Source organism: Dromaius novaehollandiae, chromosome 1 (assembly GCF_036370855.1).
Source record: "Dromaius novaehollandiae isolate bDroNov1 chromosome 1, bDroNov1.hap1, whole genome shotgun sequence".
Classification (NCBI taxonomy): Eukaryota; Metazoa; Chordata; class Aves; order Casuariiformes; family Dromaiidae; genus Dromaius; species Dromaius novaehollandiae.
In genome coordinates, this window is record NC_088098.1 from 34,444,563 (window position 1) to 34,458,786 (window position 14,224).

The following is a 14,224-nucleotide window of genomic DNA, read 5'->3' on the forward strand; positions in this document are numbered from 1 at the left end:
ATAACAATAGTTATCTATATAATGCATATGCTTTCTTTTGCTGTTAGCTATACTTTGAAAGACTTATTAGTCCAAAGCCCAGCACATTCTGAGAATAAAAACCTCCAAAGTTTGACATCTTTAAATAAGCAACCAAATGTTATAAAGAACAAACCTCACTTACAGTTAGGAAACAATATTTACATTTAAGGTTGAAAAGCCAGGATGTAGGAAAATTTTGCTAATTTGGAAGGTGACCTTTAAGTGCACCAAAACCAAATAATTTGTAAGCTATGGCACAGGGCACATTCCTGCAAAATTTGTGTGAATACTGCTTTAGTGGTTCTTGAAAGACAAACAAAGAGACCTGGAATGAAATCTTTATCCCTCTCCCAAATAAGATTGAAGCTAACAAAGGCATACAGCAGCGCTCTTTCAAAGCTTGCCATTAAAATGAAGGCTCTGCAGCACAGCTAATGAGATGGCTCAGAGTGGAAAACAATCTGTTTTTAAGAATGTTTAGATCAAAAGTAATTTCTAATCTATGAAATAAAGTTGCTTTTCAATACCTTTCTTTCACTAGTAAAGCTTTTTATGTTTGCACTATTTACTTCAATCAGATGTTTTCAATTTTATTTTTTTCTTCCTGAAAATACTTCCTAGGGTTAGTCAGTAGTGACCAACAGCATTATTCTTTTTCTCTCTCCCCTATTCACCCACCCCCACACATTAAAAAAAAATTGAGAAAAGAAGAGGGGGAGGAAGAAAGAAACATCTTTTCTTAAATGATTTGCAAGCATCTGTGCTTTAAGCTACTTTTTATGAACACTCCTTAGTAATGACTCAAGGTAAAAAAGCAGAAAAGCATCCAATGTTAGGAAATTGCAATCCAATACCATGTAATTTAAACCTGCCATTGCCTCTCCTGTACTAAATGACATACAGATGGGTAGCTCTGTTCCCTCTACTTTGGGAACACAATTGGTCTTTTTATGAGTGTATATACATTACTCGCAAAAAATATTTTTGACAGAAATGTTTATTTCTAATTGTACCATATTTTAATTATTGTCATAATTAGAGTGCTTTTCACCTGCTATATTTTGTCAGCTTATTTTTGCAAGTGATTGTCAAAGTTAATTCCATATATGGCAATTTCTGTTATTACTTAGGGAGCTTTCATTCTCAAAAGCAACCGTATTATTTTTCTGTTCTGGTGTGATGAGAATTTTTGCATTATACAATTTTCACAGTAATCCGTATATACTCCTTGGATTTTCTGTGTGAATTAAGCAAAATATAAGATGAGATTTTCAAAGAAGAGGAATTGCAATGCCAGCCCTAATTTTGAAGGCAGTTTCATTGCTGAAGCTTCTACTTTGTGCATGAAGAAATGACTTGCTGCTGAGGGGTCATATTCTGGAGCTTCAACAGGGGAAAAAAACAATTGTTAATGTTACAAGGTGAAAGGACCAGGATTCTAGCAGTTAAATCCACTGTATTGGAATTCTAATGATTTATACTTATTTTAAGCTCCTTTAAAGGGTTATGAAATTGTTGCATATTGTGGCTAAGCATCATATGCCCATTACTGTAAGTCTCCAATATAGATGTCTTGTAAATAACATTTCAGTTGTAGTTATTTTTGCAGATTTTTTTTAATGGTTGGAAAATGTTACTTTCTTGTGAATGATTGTGTGCGCAACAGTTTAGCATATAACACACACAAGGGCTTTGGCTGTAGCACACTGTCACTGCTCCAGTGGAATCACCTGGCTCTCAAACAAAATTCTTTTTAAACTTGGATTTGAAGAAATAATCAGCTGCAGTTCAGCTGAGCCATTCTTCGTGCATTAGGGACTGGTCTGGTCATTGACAAGTGAATGCAGAAGCTATGCTGTGGCCGTCTGCCAAAGCAATTATTCAGGATTTAAGCTAAAAAGGCTCCTTCTCCCATATCCTCTCCCTTTGCAGGGTCATGTAGGGATAAAAAAGACTGTAAGGTGGTCTTTTCCCAGGAGGAGCTGAGGAAGCGGCTGACCCCCTTGCAGTACCATGTCACTCAGGAGAAGGGGACTGAAAGGTAAGGCAGGATGAAGGAAATCCAGTCTTCAAGACAGAGGCGTCTTTCTTTTTCTCCCCTTCCTTTTCCTGTTGCTTCCTCATCTTCCCCACCAACTTTTTTTCCAGGAATTCTGCACTTGTTTACTAACCCCTGCAAATTAACACCACTGAAAAGACAAGCATCTGCAGCGGGGAGGCCAAGGCCAGGGGTCTTGTGTGACTTTTAATGAACACTGTATGTCTTATAAAGTCACAGGGCTTATGTTTAGGGTCTGTTTTTAGTTTACTACAAAATGTGTGGAAGTAATAGCGGTTTAGGTACACTTTTTGGAAGACATCACAGTAAGCAGAACCATGAGGGAAATGGCTTTGCGCCAGGAAGCTGAAGTTTTGAAGGTGGTCATTGTAAGTATAGACATTTTGGCTGCAGAAAGAAGGTAGCATAATTTAGTTCTTTTCCACCCCACTCCAATTTCTTTTTGAAGCACATGTGGAGAAGGTATTTATTGGCTCATTTGTGGTTGGAATGTCAAAAATTTTCAATAACTGCCCTCACATGGCTTTAGTCGTTGGAAGCCAGCCCTGAATCCTGGAGGAAAAAAAGGACTTGCTTCCAAGACTGTTTTTAGTGAATAAAGTCTCTCTCAGCTGATTCCAGCATGAAGGTAACTTGCCAAGGCCTAACCATTTTTGTTGTCTAATTTATACCATTGAGCTTGGCATAGGGCCCTAGCTTTACCTCTGATCCAAATGTACTAATGATGTAACTGCTTGTTGTCATTCATGACCTGAAAGGGCTCTTTAGCACACATGGGGGGGCCCTCGTTAATAGGCAGCACTCTGCCTGACGGAGCACACCGCTTGCTGCGTTTGCGGCATGGGGCTTGCTGGAACGGCCCCCTTCTCCTGCCCGGCCCCCTGCATCGCTCTGCACTGCCGGACCGGCACGGAGGCACGGCCTTCTCCCGCATCACTCACGGTTGTGTACGGGACCAACAACGTGATTTAATGTGCACAAACAATCAGAGATTAGGTCATTCTTAAAAATCCTGTTTATAAAAAAAATTGGACCTCATAAAAAGGGTGAAAGGATAATAAAAACAAGCTGCCGAGCACATAGGCTTTTTGTTGGACTAGCACAGCTGATTCGTATTAGATGAATGACCTCCTAGCCTTTTAGATTGTTAACTTAGAAAAATATTCCCTTAAAGCTGTAATATTGCTTTTCAACTAAAAATATAAAGCACACACAGTTTGAAATTGTGGACCATTTATTTCATTTTCAGCTGCAATACTTCTGTCACCCTGACAGCCCATCCTCTAACCTAGTGCCAGTGCTTCATGTCCTCTAAATGGCAGATACCCTAATGCTTTACGCTTTTAGCTTAGCATCTGCACTTATTGCTAAAGATTGTTTAAAAACAAAACTAGAGAAGTGCCTAAGATAATCTAAATTTCAAACAACCCATATTTACAAAAAATTGTTCTTCTCTGGACAAATATAGGAAGATTGCAGTTTTTATCTTTTTTGTCGTTGTTCTGTCCTTTGAACTGTGTGACAATTTGCTTCCTTCCGCATGATACATAACTCCTGAGGCAAACTAATGAGGACATTCCCTTTTTCCTGTGCCTGCTTTATTTGCTTCATTTAATAAAAAGCAACTGTGAACTTTTCAATTAAGTGCTTTTTTCTGTAATATTTCTCTAAAGTCGTAGCTAATTTAATAATAAAAAAAAACCAAAATTCCTTTCTTTATTTTTTAAATGTAGTGTTGTTGTTTTCCCAGTGCCTTTGAGGGGGAGTACACACATCATAAAGCTCAAGGAATATACAAATGTGTTGTTTGTGGAACTCCTTTATTCAAGTGAGTATACTAAATATAGTTTTGAGATTACTGTCTCTCAGTTTATATGTGCTGTGTTCCAATGTATTGCATCTATTCCAGGACTTACTGTAGTTGTTGTATAAGATAATTTAAATCATTCAAGCTGATAAGGAATACATGAGAAGTAATGTAAATAATAATGCAACAGTAAAATTGTTCTTATAGTAAAGATATAAAAATTTAATAAGTAAGTATCTAGATAGTACGTAAGATGGTAAATTTCATAATAAGATAACTTATTCTGGTAGAATAGGTAATTTATAAATATTAGCCTTTCTTTTTTAATATACAGCCATGCCAAGGCTATGTAATGTGCAATAGTAACCCTTTAATCTTTGAATGCACTGGTAGATATCCAGTTCTTGATGTAAGCTAGTTAGCATTACTTGTAGATTGCTTTAAGATACGGATTCAGGGTGGCAATGCTCCCTCCATGCTAGAACATTTTATCTCTGACATGGGGAAAGAAATAAATGGGTTTTTTTAGAATTCAAACAGTGAAGAAAACAAAAAACAGGAAAATTACATTGCTTACTGGATTTTCATCCCTCCCAATTAACACACATACACTGCTGAATTAGGACCTGAGCCCAGGATTAAGAAAGAAAAAATAATTTTGGTGTCTTGCATGAAAAATACCTGTTAGAAGTACTGTGGGAATGATAGTCTTAAATTGCATGCTAGAAGCAGTGCTGATTGAATTCTCTCAATCTCTGCGTCATTCTGCTTGGTTTCAGTTTTTGTTTATGTATATTTTTGCATTTCTGGCCATTTTTCTTCATTCTGATGGATAATTTCTTTTTTTTTTTTTTTCCTTGAGTTCACACTGGCTCAGTCCTTCTCAGTGGAAGGGAGACCTTTACAGCAGCATGAAGCAGGATGGTCAGGTTAGCACTGACAGTAGACAAAATTGGGTCAGTAGTAGATTACAAAGAAAAATAAAATTGATGTATCTCCAGAATCAGCAGACATGGCAGTGATAGTTGTTCTCAAGAGACTGTCTGTAAAGATGAAAGAAACACTCCATCTCTGTTATGTTTGATTTCTCTGTTAGGATCACCAGCAGAAACTCCAGTCATAATGTGAATTTTTTGAGTTGGAAAGCTGGTTATTTTGAACTCTGCTGAGGCCATATTCTCATGTTATGTGTTACCGTGGTGCTTGTCTTGGGGTTACAAAGTAGGGATCTATAGCCTGTTTTTCTACTCTGCTATTTAGACATTCCCTTGCTTACTATAGCTAAATCTTTATGGGGAAAATCCTGGCTCTGTCCAAGTCAATTCACATTTGGCAAACGAATACAATGGAGCCAAGATTTCACCTTGAACCTTCAGGACTGAGTTCCTTTCTATCATCTGCTGAAGAAAGAGTAGATTTTTTTGCAAGGTGAGATTTGTACAGCAGTAGTTCATATAAATGCTTTCCAGTTGCTTTCACAATCCATTTTATATGGGAAAAAACCTGCAATATGAGATTTACCTGTGATTATCTTAAATGTGCAGTGTACTTTGGCAGAGTCTTGACTTCTTTGAATTAAAGGATTGGATTTGAATTAAAGGATTGGATTTCTCTGTGCGAAATGAGCTCTATGGAAATGTCCCTGTTTTCAGATTCTCTTGGAGACTCCCCATTGATTTTATGGGAGGATAGAGGAGGAAAGAGGTTTTTTTTTTTTTTTTAAATAAATCTCAGGCCAGTGGGCACCCGAAAAAGCCGTACTAATTGTGTCTCAAGGCCAGGACTGGCCCTAGTCCAATCTCCCAGAGTCTTTGTGTTGCTTTATGACATGAGCTCTCACCACCTCAGATCTCCATCAAACTGAGCCAGTTGTTCTGAAAAGGATGGCAGGCACGGGAACAAATAGAAAGGGTTATGGGAGGCCCATCCATTTTGTCTGTAGGGCCAGATACAGCCAGGTGCATAAGGAGCGGTAGTGGGGTCTCTCCCATTACATAAAATAGAGCGCACACTGCAGTATAAATGCAGTTGCCGTATAAGCAGGAACCCTGGTGAATCTACTCTCACCTGCAAGATCTGTGGTGGGCAACTCTCTGAGCTCAACAAAACCAGCTTTAGCTTTGTGGCCATGAAGACAATTCTGTCTTTTCGATCCAAATCGTCAGTGATGTAAGCCATTGACCTCAGTGCACTGTTGATCTATGCAGTCTGAACACAAGATATGCAATGCAATGTTTGCACACTTCCAGAATATTCTAGCACTGGAATTAGTGGCAAAAACTAGTATGTAAAAGCAGTAACCTCAGTGTCATCATGCAGAAGTATACAAATGTTTTGTGGCATTCTGAAGAGCTGGCAGGCCAGAATCCTTGATCTCAGACTCAAAATATCAATATATAACAAATTTTTCAACTAGAGAAGATTCACTCCTGTATCTTGGTGACCGCTTCAGCCCAGAAGGCTGAAGAAGTAGGGAGAAAATGTTGGTAAGAAAATTTTAAATGCATGCTTTTACAAAATCTTAGGAGTAAGATAGTAGTGCAATAAAAAGAAAGTCAATAGCCCAGTTAAAATACATGCAAGTAGTTCTTTTTTTAAAATTTCCAGTTAATCATCTGAAACTTGCGTTTCCATTTGGTTCTCATTGGGTGTCCATTAATTTTTTTCTTTGTGTCGTTGTAATCTGTAAATATATATATTTGGACTATGGACCTGTCAGTTTAACTAGGAAAGGGACTGGAGCTTCAGCAGTAATATTAACAAACTTCAACTTTTAACATTTCTGATTTACGTTGTTTCATTACCATGTGACATACGAGGTCAGGGAACACATGAATTTTACACTCCAGATGAAAGACCTGGTTTTTGGTACGTCTTAAAAACAGAACTCTGTCTCTATCACAGGAAAGATAAAAGAAACAATTAGGAATTTAACATCTCTTCATCTACCTACTTGTATTAGTGTTATGAGAAACCACCCGAGCTTTATGGAGAACATGCTTTAACTTTTTCCACAATCAAAGGTGGCTCACACATAAAAGCCATAATCATGCCATTGAATCTAATTATTCTAACTCTGAACTTTCACACCAGACAGTCTCCTACATCCCAATGCAGCTGCCTAAAGAAAGCAATAAATGAGAGAGAGATGATAAACTAATCTCAAGAACCTCCTTTCCTGCAAAACAGCCCTGGTGTGGCTTTGTGTTACACTTACCCCAATCTAATTGCGGGGTTGTGCTAAAAGGAGCAACCCTGCTCCCCCCACCATTCTCTAGGCATTTTTTCATGGTTTCCTCTTCATTGGACCTAGCCATAATGTGGCTGCAGTGTGTCTTGATGCAGCGAATTGATCTGACAGAAAGCTAACCTACCAAAGAAAAAAATATTTAGTGCTCATGAACTATACCTGATTGTGTTAATTTTTTGTGTGCTATGTTCATCATGGTTGGACAGCCTCCAGGGCAAGGTCGTGTGTCCTTATGTCGGTTGACAGAGAGAGTCTGCTATACCACTGTGTTTTCTAAGGGCCAAGTGTATTTGAAGGATTGCACCTACTCTAATTTTTCAAGGAATTTTCTTATATATTATGCAGAAATACCATTCTGTCCACACCCATGGCAAGGAGAGGTCAGAATGGATCTGAGTGAAGTATATCCGTGACTTGCACTGTTTCCATAGAAGAGAAACTATTCAGTATTTAATAAACTACAGTCATGTCCTTGGCCATAGACGAGACTGTGTGAGAAAGGTGTAGTGTGGATGGGTTGAACTGGGAAGCCTAAGAGAATGACTTCCTTTTAAAAAAGAAATATTATTGTTGTGTCAGTTTCCAATTCTTAGGGCCAAGAAAAGAGTTGCCAAGTCTTAATAAATCACCCACTGTTGCCTTTATTGCTTCCTGTAAGGAATTCTCGGTAATGGTGTTGGCTATCCTGAACATGCACCAAAAGAAATAGCTACATCCTTATTCATGTCATGTATTTATTTGATTTTCGTGGAACTTTTATCTTTGTGGACTTCTCAACATCTCTTAGACATCCAAAAGTAAATCATTAGAAAAGTAAAATATGCTTGGGCAATATTGCAATGCCATGAGAATTGTGCCATTCTGTGCCTGTAACTTAAGGGATAATCTTAATCACCAGGCTAGATCTACAACAGTATTTCCCTACCACAAGTGCTGAGTGCCATTAGAGATCTTGGTGCTTTGTACAGTCCTGGGTTAGGTGTCTTGGGCTCCCTCTGCAGTACCTGGGTGCCCAGGAATGGGATTCGCAGAAAGAGAAAGCCAAAAGCAGTTACCTCAACTAGTCAATAAGAAACAAGAAGGATACAGGTATTTCTGATGTCACCTCCTAGGAAGCAAAGCACCTCCTTGCAAGCTGGAGGAAGGAACTTGTCTTCCCAGCTCTGCCTCCTTTTCCTGAGAGGGGAAAACATGCGCATTTGTTTTGTATGGGTCTGGATCCCATAGGGTGTGCTCAGTGTTTGCAAATAGGAATTACAAATGGTAGCTGCATTGCCTTCATTATATTCATTGCCAGCACAACTGTTGGCCTTGCCAAGGTTTGGCAGCTGCAGCAAGTGACCACCCCACATTATGGTCTTACTCAAATTAGCCTAAATCAGCCAAGTCCCATTGCTTTTGGAAAGACAGTATATGTTCCTCTTCTCAGTCAGATCAGACATAATGGAAATTTGAGTATTGAGTAAATAGCAAGTACTGTTAGCATGCAGTACTCACCAGCCTCCTTAATTGTCTTGATATCCTTTGAGCAGGTCAAATGACAAATCAGCACTGGCCATCTAGCTAAGAGAGCCCCTAAGAAATAACTTTGCCATAGTGTCCATAGTAAGATCAAATAGAACTACTTGAGCAGCTTTATCCTCTGTGACTGACTGTTAGTCTCCTAACAAAATTTGTAGTTCCATGTGTCAAAAATAGCTCGTTCTGTTTAATAAAATCAGTTTGGAGTAAGTTAGCTCTTGCTAGTGTAGGACTTGGTCAGCGGGCAGTGTTACCAAATAGTTCTCACCCCAAATCCAGATTTGTAATAGGTCTTGTGTAGCTCAAGGAGGCTTGAAGACCTTAAAACTTGCAAGAGCTTCTACAGTTTTTTGTGACTCTCCCTGAGAAAAGGCTGGTAAGAGTTAAAAATCAGAAAAGCTTGTGTCATCAAGAATTGGTTTCCTCTTGCTTCACCATTTTATTGTTGAAACCGGCTTTTGTTTGAGGTCTACTCTGTCACTGGTGGATGACAAATTGTTACGCATTCCTGATCGTCTCAACAGAAATGAAGATAGCAGAGTGCTTGTCTTCCTCAGAGCCATCTACAACCTGGAGGTTCAATCCACCTCTGAGGGTGGACCATCAATATGAATGTATTTCGCCCTTATAATGAAGTTGCTCTTTGAATACAGCCTATTGGTATCCTCTACATCTAAACCTACCTGGAATGCCGAACCTGAGCTGTGGTCAGTTTTATGTGTTGGATCAGTTTGGGCAGTCCTGCAGTCATGAAAACCATGAAGTCCTTCACCAAGCCAGGAGAAGGTGGCAGTGCACAGCCCCTACTGGAAGCTGCTCCCCCTCACCAAAAGCAGACCTGCTCTGACTGCATCTTGTTTTCACCGGTGTGAACACGCCAGAGCCAACAGTATGCCCAGCCTTGCTTAGCAAGATTAATTTCATAGTATCTCTGTTATGCCCTGAAAAGCAGTCCTGGTTTGGTAGTGCAGCCTTCTGGAGGAATAAGAGAAGGAATCCAAATTCCCTGTAAACTCATGAAAGAGGCTTTCTAAATGGGAAGAAAGCTGTTAAAGGTTTGGGCAACTTGTGAAAACCACAGAAAAGTGTGCAAGTTTAAATCAATGCTTCTTTTACCTGCAAGAACTGTACATACCCTCATAGGCCGCTCATGGAAAGACAGAGGGCATTTGGACAGCTTGGAAAAGAAAAGGAGAAGCTGAAATCAAGTCCGAGATCTTTGTTTTGATTCCAAAGAGTCTTTCGTTTTTTTCCAGCTCTAGATAATAGTTCTAATGTCTGTGGGAAAGCAGAGTTAAGGGAAGGCTCTGTGTGATTTTAAAAGCAGGTCTCCTCAGGCACCCGAGTGCCTAACAAGCCGGAGGCAGTGTTGAATTGTCCAGTGGGCAGGAATGGCTTTATGCAAGAGACTGGTGAGAAATGCACCGCCTGCGAGTGTTTTCTGAGGGAAGCTGCTGGTGCGTGGGAGCACAGATGGTGTGCACTGTGTGCTCACTTTTGGTGCCAGCAGATGAACCCGCTTCAGGCAAGCGCGTGGCTGCGAGAGTCAGCCCAGGAGCTGTAGCAGTGTGTTGTTCCTGGAGCTTCAACCGGCAGCTACAAATTTCTGTGGCTGTTTGGAACAGCAGTTTATCCTCTAGGTCCTCAAGAGCTCCTCAGTGAAAGAATTGCACATTTATGCCCTTTAGTTCAGAGGCTGGGCAGGTCTGAGGGCTGCAGCTGCTGCAGCCCAGGCTCTGGGGACAGCGTTCGCTGGCTGCAGCTGCAGAGCTCATGGGGAAAGACTCCGTTCACTGCCTGTTTGGCAAGTGTGGTGCAGAGGAGTTGCAGTCATTATAACGAACAGATGATTCTGCACTTCTAATCAGCTCATGGGTAATTTTTAAAATCCTTTAGCTGGCAGCTTCTTGGCTGATTCTGAATGTTCATTTAACTCCCCTCATATAAGCACTGAACTTTGGAAGATTTCTGTGTTAGGATTAGGACAGGGAGAGCTAGTTAAAAAAAAAAAAAAACTTCATCTCATCTTTTCCTTGATCCACAAGCCACCTGGTCTTGGTTTTCCAGTAGATCAGCTCTGTTGTACTGAGCTGGTTGCTGCCCACAAATGTGGTAAGTGGTAAGACATCCTCCAAACTACTGTAGCCTAGTGTTGACTGCAAGGAGCAAGTAGGATGAGGCTGCTAGCTACAAGCCAGTACAACAGTAAACCTGGGGTTTCCTTTTGCTTGTGTTTCCTAGCTACAACTGTTCTCAGCAGTCAGAACTAGAACAGTAATATCGGGGATCTCAGAGTTTGCTAGGCAGAGGACATTTCAACGTGTGATTTCCAGATTTCCTAGGAGGTAGATAGAAGATGAGTGCTAGGGATCAAAAAAGAAGGAGAAGGAAGACTTGAAATGTAATGTTTTAAATATTTCAAGGCCTCTTTGAGACAAGCCTGTGAGATTGTTTTGATTTACTTACTGCTGAGCACTGCTGAATCTACAGTACTGCAAATCCCTGTTGAAAGTATTTAGGAATAAGAGGAAATAAATGCAAAGATTTCCATAAAACTAAGGATATGTATAGCTGACTTCCACTGCTTTTATTAAGAATTTCGTAGATATGTTGACTGTAAAATTTCATTGTGTTGTTTGTAATCTTTTAAGTTTAGTATTTGATTTCCTGTACTATAAATTGATATTCCTTTGTATTGATTGTGCATCAGTCACCCTGCCTGGAAGAAAGTTGGTCTTATTCCATGTTATGCTTTACTGTGTATGCACCTAAAGTAAAAATCAAGTACAGTGAATTGGTATGGAATATGACTACAGAAGCTGTAGGTTTCTATTTTTATATTTTTGTAACTGTCACATTAAAATAAACTCTGGCCGGAACTCACCCAAGTCCACTCACTGACTAACAACGTATTGAAATACTTTTTTTCCATTTGGCTTTTCATCAGTATGCAGAATAGAAATTTTTACAGCATCCATCCACAGTGAATCAAACTTTTTTTATATGTAATTTAGGAAAGGGAGATTAAAAATTGATTTTTAACCAGGCTTCCTAAGGAAGTAAGGCTCATGGAATCATGCTGTGTGTCAATACTATCAGAATAAGAAAACTTTATTATTGAATCTACTGGCCAATTTCAGCTAAATTTGACAGGGGACTAGATATTAAACCTCAAAGATAATAAGTTCTTATAAGTTTCATGAAATCAGGAGAGAGATCTCATTCATGCCACCTTTAAGGGGAGGCCTGAACAAGAGTTCAACTGTATTATTAGATTATAGCAGATAATATTATTATAAATAATATATATATTATTGTATTATACCAGAGAATCCACATGAAGGTGGAAGAGAGAGAGAGACATTATGAATGTTCAACTTTGGGAAATATCTATGAGAAGTTTTACCTTATCAGACACTACAGAATCTCTCCACTGGCCACAGAGCAGCAGGATACCCTGCTTTGCTAGTTCAGCTGCCGGAGGAACTACTTGGTGCTTAATGGTCAGGGGCTTCTCAAATTCCTTCATGATGGAGATCTCATAAATTCCTACAGAGTTACATCAGGTATTAATTTTTACATTGGAATACTTCTGCATTTTTTTTCTTTCTGGAAACTTGCCTTGTTATTTGGAGCTTGGGCTCATGAATAAGATTAGTGAATATTTCCAGTTAATAGTTTGTGTTTTGAAAAGACAAGAGCTATGTCCATACATGTGAACAACATGAACAAAGGCCTGTTCTCTGGGCATAAAGGCAAGTGACACAGCATGGCTCTTGTCTGTAGGGCTAAATTCTCCTTTCCTCTGAAACAGAGTGGCCTGGTCCATCCCTTGTGGGGAATGGTTCCTGGCCTGTGCCTCTCCTGCACCTTGCCTAGGCACTGCCTAGGAGAGTGCTAGTTTGTAATGAGCTTAATACGGGCCAACACAGTGTCCAGGGACATGTTCACAACTGAGCAATTGTGTCCTGGCCTTGTGTAGCTTACTAACAACACCGTAGCCAAGAATCCTCATACCTCAGCTCAGAATTGTCTGTACTGTTGGGGACAAACTGGAAAGAGAGAGGAATGATTTTATTCTATTTATTCATCTAGGTTGGGACACTGGTTGGCTTGGATTGCATCGGGAGCCTGCTAGGATCCCTGTCTCTTCAGCAGACTGCCAATGCCACTATGAAATAAAGTTTCTTTGAAAACTAAGGTCTACCAAAATTGCAGCTATCATCTTTACAATTGCAACAGATCATATTCAGTCAAAGTCTTTTTCAGAGGGGAGTCATATTTTGCATGTTTGCCCCTACCAGTGCTGTTCAGCATCCTTGAAGCAAGGCCTTGCAAAGGAACAACCTGCTATAAACTGCTAATGCAAAGGTGGAAGAAAGCCAAAAAGATACCACTCTCTTGGTATTGCAAAGAAAGGAATTGTTATAAAGATCAGAACCACAGAGATTTCATCAGCTGCTTTCTGAGAGCTGTGGTACCTTCAGAATCTGTTCTGAATGTTTATTTTGCTTCAGTAAAACCAGAATCTGATAAAAACTGCATCAAGAAGGGTGAAAGAAAAAGCCAAAGTTGTAATGTGAGGGCAGAGATTCTGCAGCAAGTCCACTTCCCCCTGTCTTTACCGAAAGCCTACTCCACCAACAAACAGCAGATCTGTATTAGCTTTAACTGTGGTGTGTCTGGTCATTCTGTACTATGTGGCACTGAACAATTGTAGTTCAATCATACTTGGGAAGGCAATGTTAGAAATTTCACAGTACAAGAACATACCGTGATGAAGCATTCTGAACATCAGGTTTACAGTGCCTTTTGAAAGATACAGGTTCAAATCTGCTACCCCTTTATAGTACAGATAAAGTGACCATCATATATTTTATTGTTTGTGTTTGATTTAATTCTCTGTGGGATCTTTAAAAGTATTTTGGCACCTTGCCCTTAGCCAGATCTTTCCAGGGGCCCACTACTTCCATGCATATTGTGTGTTGGTAGTTGAGCTGGCTGGCGTCTGTGTTCCCACGTGTGTTGTATGTATTTGAGTCATATCACAGCTGGAAATGGAAAGCACTGTATAAATGTCTTCTTGCTTCTTTATTCATATAACCACCTTTCCAATGATATTTCTGAATGATTCCCTGACCTCCAGAATACTCCCACAGGGCAAAAGCAAAGAAAACATGCACAGAGCTATCCTTTGTTTTTTTCTCTTGATGTAATAAATGATAAAAGACAGTCTGTAAAGCCAGTGCCTGGCCCTGTAAGGTGCATCTTGTCTGGCGGGATGCTGAGGTCGAATATCAGAGTACATACAGTGATAACAATGTAGAGAGGAGTTTTTCCTTTTGGTTAAGTAGCTTTAAAATATGAAGGAGGCAGAGGGAATGTTTTTGTTTGTAGCAGAACATGCCCTTGGTACTTACTTTTGGTATTTAATTTTATTCTCCTTATTTTATTGGCCTTTCTTTTTTAGTTGCTTATTTTTAACATCTATGTGCAACTAGTTTCTGATAGCTTTGTCTAGTGTACCGTAAATAGAAAGATGTAAATACTAGAAGAGCTAGAGGAA

The 14,224-nt window shown here is 39.6% G+C and overlaps 1 protein-coding gene across 7 annotated transcripts in view; it reads left to right on the forward strand.

Annotated features, from left to right (window-relative positions):
- MSRB3 (methionine sulfoxide reductase B3) overlaps nucleotides 1-14,224 on the forward strand; it is a 96,278-nt gene that overhangs the window by 35,758 nt on the left and 46,296 nt on the right. For 4 of the 7 annotated variants that reach the window (XM_026092386.2, XM_026092387.2, XM_064508684.1 and 1 more), the window contains 2 exons: nucleotides 1,954-2,062; nucleotides 3,831-3,908. In XM_026092386.2, the coding sequence (XP_025948171.1) occupies nucleotides 1,954-2,062; nucleotides 3,831-3,908 (187 nt within the window). Of the gene's footprint in view, nucleotides 1-1,953; nucleotides 2,063-3,813; nucleotides 3,909-4,749; nucleotides 5,433-9,125; nucleotides 11,552-14,224 lie in introns of those variants that run through there. The other 3 variants (XM_064508671.1, XM_064508678.1, XM_064508681.1) reach the window with 3 other exon arrangements.